Raw genomic sequence first — 22,307 nt, 5'->3', positions numbered from 1 at the left:
TATATAATGGGTCAAGAAGTTTTAAAAATATTTTCATTGCCAGCTGCAATCAAAAACGTCTTAGAGATGTTGTTCCTACCACTAACCCTAAGCTCACTTTGTCAGAGCATAAAGACTTCTTCGATTGGCAGGAATGACAACTAAGCTCAGTTTAAGAGAGACACCTCTGTGAGCCTTCCTTAGACAACACTAATGCCCAAAAGTTATGGTTTTCCAGGTACCAAGGTGTCTGAATCTTAGAAAACATTCCTAGACCAAAGCTCCCGTTTGGAATTAAAAAATGAAGGTAAACAGAATTACCTTTTCTCCTTGTACCTCTGTAGACTACTGTAACATACTAATGAGTCTTCCAGATCTTCTCTAGCCCTTATTTAACCCATTCTCCATACTGTAACCAACCAAGTGATCTCAAGAAACAAATCCATTCACTCTCTAGTTTAAAATTACTCTTAGGCTGAATAACAAACAATTACTAACATTGGAACAGGTCTCAGAGTCTGGTCCCTACTCTCAATTTTCTCCTTACACTACTCTCTCTCTCTTCTAGAGACTCAGCAAATTATATGGGCTGGGGGCCAAATCCAGCCTGCCGCCTGTTTTCAAAAATAAACATTCTCATCAGTTTATGGTCTATGGTTGCTTTCACACAACAACAACAAACTTGACCAGTTACAACAAACACCGTATAACACTGAAGCCTAAAATATTTATTATCAGGCCCTTCACAGAAAGTTTGCCAATGCCTAAATTAATAACCAAACACAATGACCTCCTTTAAGAGCATAGAGTTACCCTCTAACCACATGCATATGCTATCTATTCAACATGAAATACTTTGCATTTCACCCCACCAATTCCCTATTTAACTATCAGATCTGACTAAAAATGTCTTTTCCAGGAGATCTTTCCTCACCATTTAGATCAGCACATCCCAATTCAGACTAGCCACATTTCAAGTGTTCAATAGCTCCAATGTGGCTTTCATGTTGGAAGGACAGCCCTAAACCAGAGGCCTGTGTCTGTTTCTGTATTCCTAATAAGGAATACTATTGGTCAATGTCTTGAAGTTTTATATGACAGAGTAAACACACATACCACCAGCATTACTATTCTACTCTGCCTTTGTTCTTCAGAAGTGTTCAGGCTATTCTAAGTCCTTTACTCTTCCATACATACATTCCATGCAGATTAAAATCAGCAGGCAAAATTTCTTGAAAACTCTTGAAACTTTCCAGAGCTCAGTCTAAAGAACAGTGACATCTCTATGACATGCCATATCCATGGACAGGAAGGCAATATAGCTTTGCCATTTGTTTAGGTCTTTTTAATGTCTCTCGATAATGTTTCATTATACTTTTCCACAGAGGTTTTACATGTTATAATTATTCCTAGGGACCTGATAATCTGCCATGCTTTTGTAAATGGTGTTTTCCCTAATTACTTTTTCTAGTTATTTGTTGTTGATATATAGAGATGCAAATGATTTTTGATTATTAATCTCACATCAAGCTACTTTACTAACTCTATTTATACTAATACTTTACCAGTAGACCCTTTTTGGCTTTTATGTTGATAATTCTATAAAGAGCTAATAATGACAATTTTGTTTCCTCGTTTCCAACATTCATACTTTCAATTTTTCTAATCTTCTTGCTTTGACTAGGATCTTCACAACACTGAAGTGGTGATGTGTGTTTATCTACCTGTTCCTTACTGATAGCGGAACTGATCTTGATTGAAATGGGAATGTATTTCCCCATTTAGGATGACAAGTGATACTTACTGTGAACTTCGTTTGTGTATTTGTAGATATATTTTTTTCAAATTAAGAAAGTCTCACTTGTTTCTAATTTAGTAGTTTTCCCGTGCATTTGCTAAATTTTATCAAGTGCTTTTTCTGCATCCATTGCCAGTATTTTTCCTCCTTTAGTCTGTTTATGCAATGAACTACATGTATATATTTTCTATTAAGCCATCCTTTGCACATCTGGTATATACTCAACATAGACATGGTTTTCTTTTTACATACTGTTGAATGTTTTCTATTACAAATCCAAAATCCCTCAAAATCCCTTGGAGCAAGATATGTTTCAGAAATCAAACATTTTTAGTCACTAGCAATAATATATGGTACAAAAACAGCGCATTATGTAACAATCTCAGCTGAGTGTCAGTATCCAGTACTCAAACACGCTAGTATTTTCATAGTGAACTGTATGAATATTCACTCTAAATAATGATTATAGGCAGACTCACATCTGTTCAAGTCACGTTTTGCCACCAATGAGAATAGTTCAAATCACGCTGTGCAGTCATGTACTGAAACCTTTGGTTTTTCAAAGGGTTTTTAAGGTTACTATTGCATGTACACTCATGAGCAAAATACGATTATAATTTTTCTTTCTTATACCATCTTTTGGTTTTAGAATTAAGGATAGATGACGTAAGAGAATAAATTGAAAAATATATTATCTAGCTTTCCTTCTCTGGGACAATTTATATAACACTGGGATTATCCACTTCTTGAAAAATCTCCTATGTATTTCCTTGGGAGGAAAATTTAACTACTACTTCACGATTCTTTTAATAGTTACAAGATTCTTCAATGCTTTCTTGTTTAGGTAAATTGTATTTTTCTAAAACCTTGTTCATTTTGTTTAAACATTTAGATTTGCTGGCTTGAAAACTGTTGATAGTATTCTCTATTATCTTTTTAATTTGCTCTATCTGTAATTATGTCCTTTTTATTCACAGTGCTTATTTATGCCTTATGTTTTTTTTCTCATCAATGTTGCCAAAAGTTTGACTATTCTGCCTATTTTTCTAGTCTTTTCAAAGAATCATTTAACTTTGTTGATCTCTCATGTGGTCTCTGTACCTCTATCACAACTGAATGCCTACATCTGTCACCTGACTAAAAGTATATAAAATTACACTAAAAATATGACTAATACTGCTATTAAAGATAATGTTTCTGTTCTTAGGGAATACAAAATAGAATATTTAATAGCAAAAGAGCCCAATATCTTCAACTTAATCTCAAAGAGCTTTAAAAAAAAAAAAGACACACACACACACACACACACAATGCTCAAGCAAGTGGTGAAAAATATAAACAACTGGTAAACTGGGTGAAGGGTATATGACTGCTCCTCTTATTTCTGCAACTGTTATCTAAGATGAAATTACATCAAAATAAAAAGTTAACACAAAAGTGGAAAAATAACCCACAAAAAAGCAATTAAAAAATGAAAGGACCACAGATGTTTTTTGTTATTACGTGTTAACTTTAATAATATAAGCAAATTAAGAGAAAAACATCGAAGTCTTTTGTCAGTGATAAAATATATAGATAGTACTAATAACAGGGTTAGTATGAGGGAGTGCCAGATATATTTACTGTTAGCAGTATGTGTCATGAATTAAGAGTATTATGTGCTGGAAGTCTAGATGCATCTTATTTAAAAAGTTTATATGACTAGCCTAGAAAACAGTTAATGATTAAATAAGGAAATACTATAACTTAAACTTAGAAAATAAAAAGAAGTCTATCCAACTACAATGAGAAGTTACTATATGTAGGAAAACTACCTAGAATAAGCTTACTCAAAATATCCATATCTTTAATTGGGTCTGATAAACAGCAGTCAGCTGTAGGAAATATGTGCTGATAATTTACAAGACTACAGACTTAACTGAAACTAATAAATTACCATTACATTAGAATAAAAGCCTACTGAATGCTATTTTAAGACCATCAAATCCTTGAATAAAAGTTTGTGTGCCATAAGTGTCAAATAACATTAGAAGTGAGCCAGGCACTTTGGGAGGTGGAGGCAAGAGGACTGCCTAAGCCCAGGGGTCCAAGACCAGACTGGGCAACTTGGCGAGACCTCATCTCTACAATAAAACAAAAAAATTAGCTGGATGAGGTGGTGCACGCCTTTGGTTCCAGCTAATTGGAAGGCTAAGGTGGAAGGATCACCTGAGCCCAGCAGGTTGAGGCTGCAGTGTGCCACTGCACTCCAGCCTAACCAGCATGAGACTCCGATTTAAAAAAGAAAAAATATTAGAAGTGAAGTTGCTAAATTACCACTGTGAAAAATATCTAATGAAAATATAAATTATTAGATATAACTTTAACAGCATACATATTTAGGTACTGAAAAAGAGATTTTTTTAAAAAATTTGCTATCTGGTCATAATGCTACAATTCAAATTTCAGAAACCTTTCTGCATATCTTCAGGCAGTATATCACCATCCACAAAGAAGCTGCCTGGAAAAGTTAATAAATACCCAAGACTGTAATCAGTTACAGCTGTACTGTATTATTAATATCCTTGTGTGAGACAGATGTGTCAAATTAATACTACAAAACTGGTAGATCAGAAAGAAAAAACACAAAAAGTTTTACAAGTTGAAAAAGAACAAAAATCACTTCATATCTGGGTTTCTGTAAAAAGAATAACATATTCACCTGAATTTTTGTGTTGAAGAATATGGAATGAAACTTCTATCCCAAATAAAGCACAAACAAAATGCACTACAATAAAAAATAATTTGTCCCCACAAATATTCAGAAAATTTTAAAAGGCTACTAATTACATGCACAGAATGAATAAGACAGTCTAAGTTTTAACACGACCTCAAATCTATTATCTTAAAAAAATATATTTTAAAAGGCAAAAACAAACATCTTCATAAAAATCACTGACCATAAATTAAACTTACCTTTTTATCTTCTTTAACCTTATGGATTTTCTTCTTCATCTTCTTATCATCTAACTCCTGGTCGGAAGTGATTGCAGGATTATCAATACCACCTTTCCAAGTTTCAACAGGAGAAAGAAGTGGATCTTCTTCACTTCCACGATGTCTTCCCTTTCTTTTTGCTTTAGTTGTAAAAGCCTCATCATCACTTGCATCTGAATGTGTTCTTCTATAATATGACTTGGCTTTACTAAACAAGGTTTTAGATTTATATTTGTATTTTGAAGGCCTCCGTTCCCCGTGACTTTTTGAGGTTCTATCAGAAAATCCATTTTCTTCATCTCCTTGTGTGTTATTTACAAATGAGTTTCGAATTTTAATACGATTCTGACTATCATCTGGGACAACATAAATCTCATCAGAATAGGCCTTCTGTTTGAAAATTGTATCAATGGGTTCTGCGTAGTTATCTGAAGGATCCATATCTTCAGGATGTGCCAAAGGTACCCGGGAAGTCTGTTTTCTTGGATTTTTACCAATACCAGCTTCAATTGTTTTTAAAAGGTTTGGATCCAATTTTTTCACATTCGTCTTAGGTACAACTGGTTTAGGTTTAATAGGTGGAGGCACTTTATGGTTACGTTCATGGTCATGACAGTTTGGGGTACTATGAATAGGATATTCATTTCCTTCCAAATCTAACCTATATCTGGAACGGTCACTAGGTGTTGGAAGCAACTGTACATCATCCCCAATTGGGCTATAAGGAGGTGGTGCTTCTGTGTCATCATCTGAATCAGGGTAGTTGTTATAGGGAAAACAGTCTCTGGGAGATGGTAGAAAAACGTCTTCACTTTGATGGGTTAATTCCCTTGTATTATCAGACAAATAGGAATTTTCTATCATATTTTTTTTCTCTAGAACATCACTAAAAAAAAGAGTAAAGACTTCAGTTTGCCGATGATACTGAGATAAAGAATACAGTGCCGTAAATTTAGCAGTGATCTCAGTTGCAATGTGTTCCCCCTCAGTCATTAACTCCTTGATAGCCTCATTTTCAAAAAAATCTGCTTGGCTGTCTGTAACTGCCACTAGTTGTACAGGAATGGTGTCTTGAACTTCTGATAGAAATGCTCGAAGCATTCCCATTGATGCTTTCCGTTTGGCAGAGTATACTAATATATACCCATGAACCAGTTCATCTTTTCTTACTCCAATTGAAGAGTGGTATGATAATATTGTGATCTGTATCCGTCTTCTTTTTTCACCAATGATTTTATCAAGCATTAGGGAATTATTCTGTCCAGCTTGAGCAGCACTGCAAGAATGAGAATCAAGGAAGGGTGAAAGAATAAGGTCCACACTAAATGGATCACCACACATGGCACACATGACAATCCTCAAGTCAGCTTCTGATACATCCTTATTGGCAGGAACTGGGCTTACCACATCCAAATTGTGTTTAACTGATTCCAATACTCCTCTCAGAGCTTGCTTTATTTGGGTTTCATTAAATTTACGAGGATATGTACCAGCAGGTACATCTACAAAAGGACACTGTAACTTGTTTGCCAACTGCTGCCCTTGGTGCCTGAGAATTGGTAGATTCTTACTAATGGAATCTCTCTGATTAGCCAGAATTAATGTAAATGGAAGATTAGCCATGTATTTATCTTTTCTTATCTGAGAAGCTTCAGTTCTTATTTTTCCAATAAATTCTCCAATAAAACTCAATGACTCAATGGAATTAAACACACAGAAGCACCCATGTGGTTTAAAGGCGGCAGTCCATAACTGACTCAAAAAGTAAGGCGATTTGGCATCAACCGGTCGAAGATCAAGTTCATAAATTCTTCCATCTAAGGCATACTCATCATCAGTGGATTGTGTCCTTATCTCATTTGCCAGTTCTTGGGCAAGGCCATCCTTCCCTAAAATAAAAAGGTTAACTTTATCTATACTGGTACTATCATGATACAACCGTAAGCGCCCATGATCTAACTGTAAAAGGCTACTGGCAAGTAACTGCTCCACTTTAATGTCTGTACAATTTTGGCCACTAAGACATGTTTCTTTAGTGGGATGATAAACAAATCCTATATGCTTAAGTAGAAGAGATTCCCTATCAGGTGCAAGTTTCTGTAAAGCTTTATATCTAGGTTCTTCACTCAGAACTGTATGAATTTCACTCATTTTATCTGAACTAGGTGTTGCATTAAGATCTAAATCATAAAAAAGCTCAGAATGCTCAAAAAGCATTTCCTGAAACTCTTCTTTGGCTTTTTCAACTATTTCTCGCTGATGTCTACCATACACCTCTTTACTATCAGTCTCAGTAATATACTTGAAGGCTTCATCCTCCATAACAAAGCACATAACCTCCTCCCATGGCTGCCCAGGTGAAATGAACTGAATCTTTTCCAGCGTCTTTTTGAATTTTTCCTTCATTTCTACCCTCCTCTTCTCTGATATTAGATGTTGTACATGGTTCTGATAGACTTTTTCAGCTTCTAAAGTGCTCAGGAGGTCAAATGGGATCCGTCTATCATTAATTTTGTCTATATGGTCAGTTTCATCCCAAGGTGTTTTTTCTAGCACCACAAAACATAACTGGAATTCTGTTCTCTTTTCCATTAACTTCAAAGCTTCTGACCAATTCAAATGTTCGATCTCTTCCAGATTTGGCAAAAGAGTGTTAAAAGCTCTTGGTAAAGTATTTATATATTCTTCTCTCCTTTTTCTTATATGTTCCTGTTTAAGTTGTTCTATGTGTTTTGAGAACGTATTCCTGGCCTTTCTTGTTCCTTCTAAGTTGATGTATTCTTCATAATCAGGATGATTTTTTAATTTATTACTAACGGTTTTCCAAGTTGCATGATAATCTCTCACAGTCTGCACAAGTTTTTCAAACTTATCTGTTGCTGTGACAACAAGTTGTCTCTGTGTTTTATAAGCATCCAGATAGGGAATAATTTTAGGCTTGCCACGAGTTTTATCCAACATTTGTACCAGTGCAGTGAAACATGTTTCAATGTTGACATTAAATCGTGCTGATGTTTCCACCACAAGAAGGTTCTTTTTATTTGAAGCAAATGCCTGAACTTCTCTAAGATAATGGTCCACGCATTCATCACATTTAGTTGCTGCTATTATTACAGGCTTTTTTGATTTTGATAGCTGGACAAAAAGGTTATTCACAAACTTAAGTTGATCATCAAACTTCCTATTGCATCCCTGACTGACATCAATGCATAATAAAAATCCATCTACATTGAGCTTCCCTTCAGGCATTTGCTTCTGTTCAAAGTCTTGCTCCAAGCCCAGTTGATCAGTGCAAATGTACATTAGTTTTTCTGCTGACTGCAATTTAGAGGCAGCTGCACGTTTTATATATGGTTGTAAATTCGTACTCCGATGAGGCAAGAAAGTCTGGTCATCAATAAACTCTGTTTGTTCAATGACATGAATTCTGCATTCTACTCCGTCTTCACCATTTTGTGTTATGTCACCCCAGTACAAAAAGTGATCATTGTTTACCACTCGTCCTCCAAAGTCAATGGTGCTAAGCACAGAAGTATGCTCTGGATAATATTCATCTGCTTTTGAGCGTACAAATCGATTGCACAAACAAGACTTTCCAACTCCACAGTTACCTTTGTCTTTTTCAGTCCCAGAGAGTCCAACTACACTGATAGTATAGGATGGGGGACGAGGCTCTTTGTTTTTTGCCATCATAACTCTCTTCTCATGTCTCTACATTCATAAAGGTAACCAGATATACTTCTCATTCTGAAAATAAAATCATCTCAAAGTATAGATCCCGAATTTCAGAACTATATTTGGTTGTTTGTATTTCCCTCATTTCTGTGCAGAAAGGTCTTCAAGATCATATGAATCATCTTCCTAGAAAGAAGAGGGGGAAAAGAAAATCTTAATCATGAATTACATACACTGAATTTCACATATTTAAGATGTTCATAACAAGGCACCATGCAAAGTAATGATGTTGCATGTATTTTAAGAAATCACATAAACAAGTTTGTGATTTGCTGTTATAAACACAAAAGGACCTCAAGATTTAAGACAAACCAAACAATTAAAATTATTAAATACAAAACCTAATGTAAGGTTCCACAAACTTAAAAATAAATCTCTACTAACCAAATATGCAATTTGTTTCTAATTACTTCCTTTGAGTTTGAGAAAATAACTAGTCCTTTCTGTTCCTTTAATTTTCCTATGTTCTGTGACGGAGGCTACACTGGTGATAACTAAAATGTACAAGTTGCCTTAACAACTGCCTCACAACTTTCAAAAATACAAAACAACCTGCTTTCTATTATAGGGCTCCTTGAAATGTATTCCCTAAAATAGAATTTCATAAAAATTTAACAGGACTTTAGAATTTTTTTTTTAATTTCAGTAAATCTCAACATGCTCTTGCATTTGAAATCTGTCAAACTTTATGCCTCAAAACAATTAAGAAATAAACAGAGAAACAGAAATAAGTGGACAGTTAATATAAATCACAACAGATTAATATAGATCAGTGCTTCTCAAGCTAAGGTTAAAAAACTTTTATTTCAAATCTATAAAACCAACTGCAAAATGTAAGTGAAAATTTTAAAAATTCCAAGTCCTATTTTATTTTTTGTTTTTTTTTTTGAGTTGGAGTCTCACTCTGTCGCCCAGACTGGAGTGCAGTGGCCGCTCCTGGCCACCGCAGCCTCGACCCGCTGGGTTCCGGTGATCCTTTCGCCTCAGCCTTTCAAGTAGCCGGAATTACAGGCAAGCGCTACCACACCCGGCTGATTTTTTGATTTATTGTAGAGATGAGATCTCGCTGCCCAGGCGGGTCTTGAACCCGCGGGCTCAGGCAATCCACTCACCTCAGCCACCCAAAGGCACGGGATTACAGGCTGAGCCACCGAGCCCGGCTCCCAAGTCCTACTTTAAAATTAAAATCAAGAGACAAAAATGATTGCCAAAATTGTCCCAAAATGTTAATTTCTGGATTTATTCTCTCCCAGGGTAGTTACAAAGAGCTCATGGACCACATTTTGAGTAATACCAAGCTAAATAATTTTAAGATTATATATTTAAGACAATCTTTTAGAATTGTTTTAAATGCTAGCAACAGCTAACTTTTAAGAAATGCATAAAATTTAATTTTGATTATTTATTTACATGCAAGCAATGAACCAGTCTTTTAAAAAAGCTTTATCTGGAGATTCTTCACATTCTTTAGAGGCAATACATCATTGCTACCACCTCAAAATTTCATAAGCTAGGACAAAAAAATACAGTAATATGCATCAATACATGTGAAAATTACCTTCAATGCAGACAAAATAAAGACTATAACATGTAACAAAGAAGAACACCTAAGACAAGAAAAAACCCCCTCTGCCTCTCTCCTCCAAACACCTGGCTTGTCCATCAACTTCCATTGCAAGTAACCATCTATTTCAATTATACTGCATATGTGCTATACCAATTAATGGTGAAGAGAAATTGATCTTGTAATTTAAAATCTTGACTAATATTTCTGGTAAAGTTATAATATGTAATTTTTAAGAATAAAATAAAATTATTGTTCTATTTTAGAAGTTTATTCTATCAACCTCAATTAAATATTAATTTTAACAACCAGCCATCTGATAGTCAAGCAAAATATATATTAGGTTCACTTTTGTAACACATAAAATATTATCATGTTAAAGCAGCAACACAAGGAAACCATGTATAAACAGAACTGATTTCAAAATCCAATTCCTAGCATTTAATAGTTGATGACAACAGTAAATCCCTAAACCTCTTAAGACATGGTTCTTTCATCTATAAAACAAGGATGCATATCTATACAAGTTTAAGAACTAAATCACTTTTTAAATGTAAGATACCCAAGTACCCAGCAAACAAAGGGGACTTAATAAATATTAGTTCCAGACCAGATGCAGTGGCTCACACCTGTAATACCAGTACTTTGGGATGCTAAAGTGAGATAATTGTTTTGAGGCCAGGAGAAACCAATATGGGCAACATAGCAAGATCTTGTCTTTACCAAAAAAAAAAAAAAAAAAAAATTAGCCAGGTGTGGTGGCTTAGGACTTATGCCTGAAGTCCTAGTTACTCAAGTAGCTAAGTCAGGAGGATCACTTGAGGCCAGGAGGTCGAGGCTGTAGTGAGCCAGAATCATGCCACTGGGTGACAAAGTGAAATCCTGTCTCTGTCTGTCTCTCTCTCTCTGTCTCTCTCTCTCTCTCTATATATATGTACACACACACACACACACACACACACACACACACACACACACATATATACGTTCCATTTCTTAATCTGCATATTGAAACTTGTAGAAGTTGTTTAAAACTTAAGAAAAATGATGTGATCAGACTTATGACTTACAAATGTTTATGTGTCAGTAGTATACGCAACAAAAAAGTAGTAAAGGACATTGGGGCAGTCCAATGTAATCCTTATGTAAACTTTTTTCTATTAAGTGAAATTTTTAGAACTCTTAATCCAGTCAAACTGAGTATTTGCACCTAGCATAAAGCTTAACATTCTTTCAGCTGTGTAAGAGAACAGTTAAACTACTTTCTGTGGACATTTACAGAAGGAAAAACAGTGTATTATAAACTGGACAACCAAGTTATATACACAGTGATAGAAAGGGAACTTATTACGTGATAATAGCACAATGATTCTATAGCTAACAATTATGGAAAACATTGAAAACACAGTAGAATACTTATGCAAGATATACTCTTTTATTTAACTAGAAAAATGACATCTGCAGATGATATACTTTTAAAAAGTACATCAAAAACAAAACAAAACAAAAACTTATCCAGTGATTACTCTGGGGAGTTTCTACTTTAGATAGTACAAACATTAAAACTGCATAATCAAATATAACTTTTTATTAAACAAGCATTTATTCTGAAAACGAAGAGTAATTAAAAAATATGTAAGACCATCCCTTGCCTTCCAGTTTAAGAAACACAGACTGGCTAATAGAAAAATAACCATACAATATAGCAAGGATCTGAGTATTGTATTTTTTCAATTGCAAACATAATCCTTAAAATACCAGTCACATCCTTATTAATTTCCTATATATATTTACTCAAATAATATAATTCTGGATACTCAGATAAACTCTATAACAATATAGAAAGGTAGAATACAACTGAAAACACTCTATCATAAAATATTTTTTTTTAAGTTTCAGAAAGAAAAGGATCTTAAAATGAAATAGAGTGGAGGCATTAAATCATCACCCTTTCATTGGTCACTGAAAACTGCAAGGCTTTTTATCTGAGAGAAATAAAACTTTTATTATAATGAGGTTAAATTTTAATACTAAGGCTTCAACATACCCTAAAATTAATCTGATAGTGGCAGTCTCTAATGTTAAAGTTTAACTAAAAAATAAAGTAGTTTTGCATGACTTCTAAAGTTTTCACACTAATTCACAGTAAAATGTCAATTAGATACAGTGATGAACATCCATGTCCTCCTAACAATGCTGTCAGGGACTACCTGCTGGTATCTTGAAGTCAGCTTTAGAACTTATGCTATGAGTCACCATACAGTAATTTTCAAACTATGGTGGAAAAATTCTTCCACCTAGAGGTGAAAAGAAGAATGCCGAGCAAAAATAGTTGCTCTTTCCTTGCAACTCTCACCAGAGGAGTGCCTTTCTTATCTGATTTATAGGTTTACTTAATTCAGATGCTTTAGTTTGAAAAAAGTGTTTTCAAATTTAAAAAAAAAAAGTTTGAGAAACCCTAGAATAGAAAAAAATTGTCACTTTGCCCTCAAAAGGATTTTGCTATTTATCTGGGTGAGTATGGTACTGCTACCTCAAGGGAGAACAATAGATCTCATGAAGTTGATTATAAGGGAATTCCATTTCAAAGACTAGGATAGTTTACATATACAGGAATTACCCATTGGCTCACTAATAAACTAATGGTCAATGTCTTCAGCTATATGTGGGTTGCTTGATTAGAAAATTACATTCAAATATGCTTAATAGTAATATCTGATATCAATCATGCATATCTTTTCTATTTTTAATGCAAGTTTACTTTCATACACTTATTCTCATAATACCTAGTATCATATTTATTTTTCCTGATGAAGAAACCAAGAGAAAAGTAGTGATGACCTTACCTGAAGTAATAAGGTTAGGATGAAAGGGTCTTTATGCCCAATCTTTTATTTTCTTAAGCAACAGTACTGCTTTTAATCATCTGCAAAGCAGTCTCTCATTTTGCTTTTAAGATTATTTTATAAACTTTAGTGTATTTCAAGAAATGTCTAGTTATGTATCCTTTCAGAAATTACTGACAGTGCATGTATTTCGGTGAAACTGCGCTACAACTATCTGTCAAAATAAAGCTATCTCCATAACTAAGTTTTCTTAGATATTTTATTAAACTATTCAAACAGTACATGAACCTTTTAATAAGGTTTTACTAATATTAACTAGCTTTTTGCAAATTAAAAAGTTCTACAAGGACTCTAGAAAAATGAAAAAAACAGTCTTAGCAATTCAGGACTGAAACTAAAACAGTTTTGTACCTTTTCATGCATTCATAAAAGACATAATTTTTAAAATATTTTATGCTTTTAAATTATTATACTGTACAGGAAATTCCTATTGCCCATATCTTCAAAACATATCCACAATGTACCAGTTTTTTCTATCTTTACTGTTATAACCCCACCCATCAATATCTCTGGTCCAGCTGGGCTCAGTGGCTCAGCCTGTAATCCCGCGCCTTTGGGAGGCTGAGGTGAGTGGACTGCCTGAGCCCGTGGGTTCGAGACCCGCCTGGGCAACTTGGCAAGACCGCATCTCTACAATAAATCAAAAATTAGCCGGGCGTGGTAGCGTGTGCCTGTAGCTCCAGCTACTTGGAAGGCTGAGGCGGAAGGATCTCCAGAGCCCAGCAGGTCAAGGATACGGTGGCCGGGAGCAGCCACGGCACTCCAGTCTGGGTGACAGAGTGAGACTCCAACTCAAAAAATATATATATATTTATCTCTGGTCCAAGATTACTCCGAAGTCTTCCAAATTAATTTCTGTTTCACTCCTGCTTCCTGTCCCCAGTCTATCCATATCAGAGCAGCCAGTGTTCCTTTTAAAACATAAGTTAGGGCCAGGCACAGTGGCTCAGCCTGTAATCCCAGCACTTTGGGAAGCCAAGGAGAGGACTGCCTGAGCCCGCGGATTCGAGACAAGCCTGGGTAACTTGGTGAGACCTCGTCTCTACAATAAATCACAAAAACTAGCCAGACGTAGTGGCGTGCATCTGTAGTTCCAGCTACTTGGAAGGCTGAGGCAGAAGAATCGCCTAAACCCTGCAGATCAAGGCTGCGGTGGCAATTGAGTGTGTCACTGCACTCCAGTCTGGGTGACAAGAGTGTGATTCCAACTCAGAAAACAAACACACAAATAAACAAATAAATAAAAAAAAGTCAGAGTCTCTCATTCTGTTTAAACCTCTCAAGTACTACTAAAAGCAAAAGCCAATTCTTTCAATGGCGTATTACAAGATCTGCCTTCTCCAGACCTCTCTTATTTCTCTGGTCTACTCTAAGACTATTCTTTCCCATTCTCATTTTGCTCCAGTCACACAGAGGAACATAACATGCTAAGCATGTTCTTGCCTTTGCACTTACTTTTTCCAATACCTCCAAAAGCCTCCACTCCTAACTTACTGCAACTTATTTCTTTATTGTCATTTACACTATCCCTCTCCCCATTTTACTCCAGGTTTAATGAAAGAGTCACAAAGGCACAAATCTTTATTTTACCAATATATCCCTGAAGCCTTACAACAGTGCCTCCCAAATAACAGCTAGTCAATAATCACATGAATTCTAACCAATACAGTAAAATATTTAGTCAAAAGTGAAATCATCACAATGAAGGCTAACTATGATCTATAATAACTGTGATCTATACACTATTTGGTTAGAATAATAATCTAATTTTCATTTATGACACCTAAAAAAATTTTTCAAAAACAAAGATGAGAATAACTCCAAAGACAATTGGAACCATTCAAAGTATTTGGCTGCTTACTTTTTTAAAATCACAAAAATGTATTAAGGAAATTACATTTCCAAGACCTGTTAACACCAAAGGGGCTTTGTAATTATGCTCAATTTTCTTTAAATCAAATATATAAAAGATTTCTTATATAAACAAATATTCAAAAGTGACAGATGCAAGCCCAAAGATTATCACATATTTCACAATCCTAAGCATATTTGTCTGAAATCATTTAAGAATTCAAAAAATCAACTGCACACTAAAAAAATGAATAGTGTAATATCGATATATTACTTTTCTTAATGATGCTAATTCTCAATGACGAATTTACAGATGCTGTGAAAAGGGAGAAAAAAAGAAAAAAAATCATTTTAGCATACATAAGATAACTAAGTAATTCAACAGTGTAATACCAGTAAGATAGTCACTCATATTCCATAATATTTTCTTTGAATCAAGGTTTCTACCACAATCTTTATGTTGAAAGGATCCCTAAAAAGTTATTATTCCTATCAATTAGTCTTCAGACAAGACAATAATCAGGTGAATAAAAAGAGAGTAAACCAAAAATTTCAACAATTTATGTAGTGACTAAATAACCTGGAAGCATTAGGATTTTGTTTTGTTGTTTACCATTATTTCCAAGACAAAAAACAGTGCTTGGCACATAGTGAGTGCTCAACAAATATTTGATGAATAAATGAATCAATCTCCAGGTTCAGAACACTCAGCTACGAAACCACTAGACAATCCTGATCTAACCACAATTTACAAAAATCACATACTACTATGGCCCATATAGTATAGCATAGCAGAATATTCGAATATAAAGAGCCCAGTTTTTTGGCACCCAAGACTATAATTTGATCATTAACACACAATATGGGTTAATGAACAGTAAGCCCAAAGATATGATGGAAGTGCTTTAAGGAGGGGCCAAGTAAACAGTACTCTGGGAGCTCCCCAAGCCCTACTCAGTAAAGGTAATTCTACTTTCATTCATTTTTATCTTTTGCTATTTCAAGTTATTGTCTGAAAAAGCTTCACTGCTGAAAATATGTGAAAACCAACAACCAAAACTATTCCCAAAGAGGCTACCTACTTACCCTAATATTTAATCTACACCCTCCTCTGATAACATGTTATGTCCCTGAGGCTAAGTTGTGAAAGTCATTTCAAACACTTCTAGTCCATTTTCCAGTCCATTTCCTTATTCTGTGGTGAAAAAGAAGAACCAAAGGTCATCCCATTTATATCAACCTGTGTAAACAACCCAAAGTATTTACTGTGCTTAGCTACTATCTACTTAGCTTTATGTCAGAGGTTTTGAAGGTACAAAGGTATGTAGAGAGGAAGTCCACTCAACCAGTACTATGAATAGGTTCACCTCCCTTCCAGTGTCTAACTGCTTCTCTTTCCACCTTGGAGAACTGAGAAGTGAAGGGAAGGGCATAACTTGACATTCAATATTATAATGCTATACAGGAGAGGACCCATCCATTTCATTATACAAATATCAGATAAGGGTTAACACTTAGTGATGGGAACATTAAGAGGTTAAATAAGAATTTCAGGAGGGGTATAAACTTAAAAGGAAGTATGGACTAAGGGGGGAAAAAGGTTGAAAAGCACCTTCCACATTATATTTTTAAGAAGCTTTATAGTACCACAGTTGAGGAGATAAAGTCAATGTGCTATACCATGGTACTGATAAAAGCAATAGGCATTCAAAGAAATGAAACATTAAGCACAAGTTGAAATAGATCAGGGTTTGGAAAACTTTCTTGTAAAGGGCCAGGCAGGCAGTACATATTTTAGGCTTTGCAAGCTGCACAGTGTTTGTCATACTACTCAACTCTGCCATCATAGTGCAATAGCAGTCACAGACTATACTTAAATGAATGACCATGGTTGATGGTTGTATTGCAACATAATTTTATTTAGGGACACTGAAATTTAAATTTCATATATATATATATATATATATATATATATATATATATATATAAATTTTCCCCAACCATTTCAAAATGTATAAAGTCATTATACAAAAACAGGCAACAGGCCATATTTGCCCCAGAAGCCATAGTTTGCAGACCCCTGAAATAGATTAAGTTTTAATGGCTGAGTGCGGTGGCTCACACCTGTAATCCCAGCACACTGGGAGGCCAAGGCAGGAAGATCGTTTGAGACCAGGAGTTCAAGACCACCCTGGGCATCATAGTGAGACATCATCTCTACAAAATGAAAACATCAGTCAGACATAGTGATGCATGCCAGTATTCCCTGCTACTCAAGAGGCTGAGGCAGAAGGACCGCTTGAGGCCAGGAGTTCGAGGCGGCAGTGAACTATGATAGCACCACTGCACTCCAGTCTGAGCAGCAAAGCACGACTTTGTCTCAAAAAAAATTAGTTTCAATGAAGAAAAAGTATTTGAGTGAACCTTAAAAAATAGACTGGATTTGGATTTAAAAGAGAAGTTGTTCCAGGTATGTGATTAGGATAGAGTGACTGAGCACAGTAACCATGTTGTAGAGATATATGGCTGCACATATAAGATATGATTAAGCATCCAGGCATGGTAGCCCAGCACTCTGAAAGGCTGATGTAGGAACACTGCTTGAGCCCAGGAGTTTGAGACCAGCCTGGGGCGATAGAGCAAGTCCTCATCTCTACAAAAAAAAAAAAAAAAAAATCAAAAAATTAGCTGAGTATGGTGGTACATACCTGTAGTCCCAGCTACTTGAGAGGCCAAGGCAGAAGGATTGCCTGCACCCAGAAGGTCAAGGCTATGGTGAGCTGTGATCACGCCACTGCACTCAAGCCTGGGCCACAGAGACCCCCAACACACACACACACACACACACACAAGAAAGATATGACTAAGCAAACAGAAGTCAGACCTTGTAATAAGCAACAGGGAGCTGCTACAGATTTGTCTAGAAATGGAATACAAGATTGGATTTGGTGAGACACAAAGCCCAAGAGATAGACAAATACTGTAGGCTTGAAGCACTACTATTACAGAATTGAAGAGTAGTCCAAGATAAAGAGAGCTTGGTGACTAGCTACTAGACATAAGAAATAAAAGACAATCGAGTTTCTTAGTGAAAAACTAGTCAGTTTTGGCAACAGATGGCGGTATCACCTGAGTTTCAGGTGTTGTTTCCAAAGACAAAACTACAATAATAAAACGAGGCAAAGTCAAGATTAGTTACAAAAATTTAAAATTATCTACAAGACCATTTGAGGTAATACTCTTATTTTATCAAGAAATATCTTAAGAATAATATACTTCATTAATTCAGAAGAATAGAAATCTGTATCTTTCAATTCCCCAGATCATAGGAAGTCAATTTTCTACTAGTTCTCTTAAAAAAATAAAAAGAGGTATTACTTTGGCTCTGAAAAGTATAAAAAGAAACATACAATTCTGAGTCGGGGAAAAAAAAAAAAAAGGAATTTGTTCATAGTTTTTTTTTTTTTTAACTATAGTCTGCCCCTCCAACGGTCTGAGGGACAGTGAACTGGCCCCCTGTTTTAAAAGTTTGAGGACCTCTGCATCATCATCAAACTGATGCTCTTGTATTTTTACCTTATATTTTCTCCTCACCTACTGATCGATCCTCCACTTCCTTGTGCTTTTGGTCTACACTGTCATTAACTTACCTAAATGTCTATTTTCCCCCTCACTATTCCAATCCTGCACTACTTCCAAATAATAACTCCTTTATCTAAATTCACGTATACCAATTTTTAAATCAGTATGTAGCGCCCAAAGTTCATATTCCTAAATTGAGCTCTCTCACTCCACAAGTTATAAGCTCTTTTAAGGAAGCAGTATTTTACACTCCTTGTATCACTCACAGTGCCTAGCTGCTCAATAATATATTGGTCAGGGATAATAAAATAGGCTAAATCTAATCTGAAGACAGAAAAGTAAACACTTTTACCATTAACTCTTGATGAAAAGTTTGAGAATCTAGCTGACACATTAGTCATATTTTAACCATGGAATTACAAAGTAGCCAGGCTCAGTGGCTCAGCCTGTAATCCCAAGCCTTGGGAGGCTGAGGTGAGTGGATTGCCTGAGCCTGTGGGTTCGAGACCTGCCTGGGCAACTTGGTGAGACCTCATCTCTACAATAAATCAAAAAATCAGCCGGGCGTGGCAGCGCCCACCTGTAGTTCCAGCTACTTGGAAGGCTGAGGTGGAAGGATTGCCGGAGCCCAGCAGATCCAGGCTGCGGTGGCCGGGAGCGGCCACTGCACTCCAGTCTGGGCAACAGAGTGAGACTCCAACTCAAAAAAAAAAAAGAAATTACAAAGTTACACATAACTTTTTTCCAAGTACACTAACAGTTCTAATTCTAAGAAGTAAAACACACAGGTATGACCAAACATTAACAATGCTTCATTTTACTGCTAATCTAAGGCTTTGTAGACCACTTCCAAAACACAGTGAAAAAAAGACTAATCCTTTTTTGTCTCTTACATTCAAAACTCCTTGCAGTTAAAACTCAGAATGTTTCTTCTTCTATGAAGGATTCTGAAAGAGACCCTGAAAGAAATAGGCATTCTTTTTTCTGCACCTCTTGGTGCTTTTAATTTACTCCTTTATAGTTACTCTCTCTCCAACTAAAGCTTGACCTACACATCTCTAATTTATCTTGGTTCTCCCAGGACCAGGCACATAGTAGATACTAAATAAAGATAATGTGAATTAATTAACAACAAATCAGAAGTTTTACAATTTTTTTTTTTTTTTGAATTGGAGCCTTGATCTGCTGGGCTCTAGTGATCCTTCCACCTCAGCCTTCCAAGTAGCTGGAACTACAGGTGCGTACTACCATGCCTGGCTAATTTTTGATTTATTGTGGAGATGAGGTCTCACCAAGTTGCCCAGGTGGGTCTCGAACCCGCGGGCTCACAGACTGAGCCACCGAGCCTGGCTACAATTTTTTTTTTTTTTAAAGTAGATGAACTTTTTAGAAGGAATTCTTATACTTAAGTACAATACATTTAGCAGATAAAAATAGACGCTGCTCTGGTTTGGGATGACTAGTTGTCAGAGGAAGCTTCAAGGCATCTAGGGAAAAAAAAACCATAGGAATCCAAGGAAAAGTGTTTAAAAACCAATTAAAGTCCATACCTAAAATTCTTTGTGTTGAACTATTTTTCTTAATTTCTAATATGCTTTTTGCTAGTTCAATAAAATGACTGACCAAATCCTGAACTTAAACAAGAGATTCATTTTTCAAATGACCAAATAATGGATTATTTTATCAAAGTTTCTTCATAGTTCTTTCAGAAATCAAGTTCCCCTGGTATATTTTAGGTGTATATTACATTTAAAGTATATTAGGTGTATATTACTTTTAGGAACAGACATTACTAAAATGGAACACTATCCAATGCTTCTTAAGTCAATTCTATCACTGCATACCTTTTTGGTGTGCAAAGAAAAAACTATGGATCTTACAGTCTGAATATACAGTTCTTAAAACTGTATCTATAGAAACTACAGTTGTGACAAAACTTATTCTATTCTGTAGCAAGCAAGAAAATCCCATTTCATATTGAAGTGAATCCTAGAGACAAACACTTACCATACATCCTGCTAATGCTGAAAAAGTTTAGTAGTCTTCGTGAGATATGAAGTTTTTCCTTAATTAAAACAGTGAGTTACAAAACTATTATTCTAAGCTGAATCATAACTTCGCATCTAAAAAGGAATGTAAATACAGTATTTTATTCCTTAAAAAAATCCTGACTTTCAAGGTCTAAATAATTCATTTTCTCCAAAAGAATCATTATATTAAAATCAGCCTTCCACTAAATGTGCCTTCCAATAGGAAAAAGGGAGGGGAGACTGTTTTCAAAACATTTAGAATAAGTACCATGTGACAGAATGAAGATATTAATTGTGCATTGTATTTTTTAAATTCCTAAAGTAGTTTAAGTGGGGAGAAGACACTAAGAAACTGATAAACAGAACTGTGACAATTCTTACATCAAAGTGTAACCCACCTCACTTTTCGATGCTCTTAATAAATAATGTACAAAGAATGGTAAAATAAGACATGCTGACTTGGGTTTTAAAATGTAGCCTACACAAGACAGACAAATCAATAACTATCCAATCATCTGTACAGTCTGACTGATTCTGTTTTAAGTCAATCAGATCAATAGTTCTATCTCTTGAAAGTTAAAAGCACAGGTATGTCCGGGCATTCACTTCTTCCAGTGCCTTTTCAAGTTTTGGGAGACCCACATTTACCACTCTCTTTCATCTGCTATATACAAATACAAGAAATGAGGGTCAATTACAAAGGATAGGTGAAAAAGCAAAAAATGAGAAAGGAATTTAAAATGAAAGTAAAACCTTACTCTGGAAATTGTCTAGCAGATTGCCTATTCGTTAGTGCGTTTATTTAAAAACATTGAGTAACAATACTGTTTTACCATGTTAAAGTGCGAACAAACCAAAACTGACACTAAAACATTTCCAAACAAGCATTAATAATATATCGTTAAACTATTAATCCAAATTTCAAATAGCTGCATCTAGAAGAAATTTTTGTTAGAAGAACCATTCAATGGAGATTTAGAGCAATAGTCCATAAAGTGACTGAAACTCTCAATGCACATAAACATCCCTAATATTCCCTTCCATCTGAACACTGGTTCAAGATTTGCTTTAAGTGGAACCGGCAAACTCCCCCCACCCCCGCACACACCTGTTGAAGGGAGCATAAGCAAAGGACTAGTAAATACAACGACGCATTGCACTTAAGACCGAACGTTTTTTCAGACTTAAGTTTCCTACCTACCACAAAGGAAAAAGCAAATGACCAATGAGAATTTACATGTGAAAACGTGCACACGAGCTCATGTGTGTGCCCATCTTGGTCTGGTTCAAGATTCCAGAATTCCCACGTATGAAGCACCGGCCGAAGCCGGATTTCCGTTCGTAGGGTAGACGGGTAAGCGTCTGCCCCGCAACTTTTTCGGACGGCGACTAGACGTCCTTCGAGTGCCCTTACTTCCCCGCACCTTTCAGCCTCGACGACAGCCGGAGCCTCGCCTCGCCTGCATTTCTAATCACGCCGTGGAGGGAGGGTGCGAGGGAGTATTTGTGTGTGGATAAGTGCGCGCGCGCTCCCGCGCCGCTCCCCGCCCCCACCCCGATACTTTTCGGTAGTGGAGACGGAGGAAGAATCCGGGGGTTATTCCAGCGAAAACTCCGGATCAAAGCCTCGCCCCGGCCGCAGCCCGCCGGCAGGACCCTGCGGGGCGGCGACAGGGCAACTTCTCGCGTCTGGCTTCAGCAGCAGATGGGAGCCCGGCGAAGACAGCCCGGGGAGGAGTCGGGGCGACAAGGAAAAGTGAAAGGGCCGAGCCTCGGAACGGCGTGCAAGTTTGCGGCCGAGACCGGGTCTCCGCGGCCCCGCGCCGCCCCCTCCCCCTTCCAGGTGGAACTCGTTAGCGGCAGCTCCCGGGCCCGCAGACACCGCC

At 36.2% G+C, this 22,307-nt stretch overlaps 1 protein-coding gene across 1 annotated transcript in view; it reads right to left on the bottom strand.

Moving 5' to 3' along the window:
* Positions 1 to 21,899, bottom strand: part of LOC103259159 (rho GTPase-activating protein 5) — a 92,487-nt gene extending 70,588 nt beyond the window's left edge. Inside the window, exons 1-2 of the mRNA XM_021711740.1 lie at positions 21,836 to 21,899; positions 4,733 to 8,614 (exon numbers count right to left, since the gene is read on the bottom strand). Of these exons, the coding sequence (XP_021567415.1) occupies positions 4,733 to 8,446 (3,714 nt within the window). The 5' untranslated portion in view covers positions 8,447 to 8,614; positions 21,836 to 21,899. The remainder of the gene's footprint in view (positions 1 to 4,732; positions 8,615 to 21,835) is intronic.
* Positions 21,900 to 22,307: the final 408 nt, after the last annotated feature.

This window comes from Carlito syrichta, unplaced genomic scaffold (assembly GCF_000164805.1).
Source record: "Carlito syrichta isolate Samal-C Ts95f unplaced genomic scaffold, Tarsius_syrichta-2.0.1 Scaffold302543, whole genome shotgun sequence".
Lineage (NCBI taxonomy): Eukaryota > Metazoa > Chordata > Mammalia > Primates > Tarsiidae > Carlito > Carlito syrichta.
This window is presented reverse-complemented; position numbering and strand designations above follow the sequence as displayed.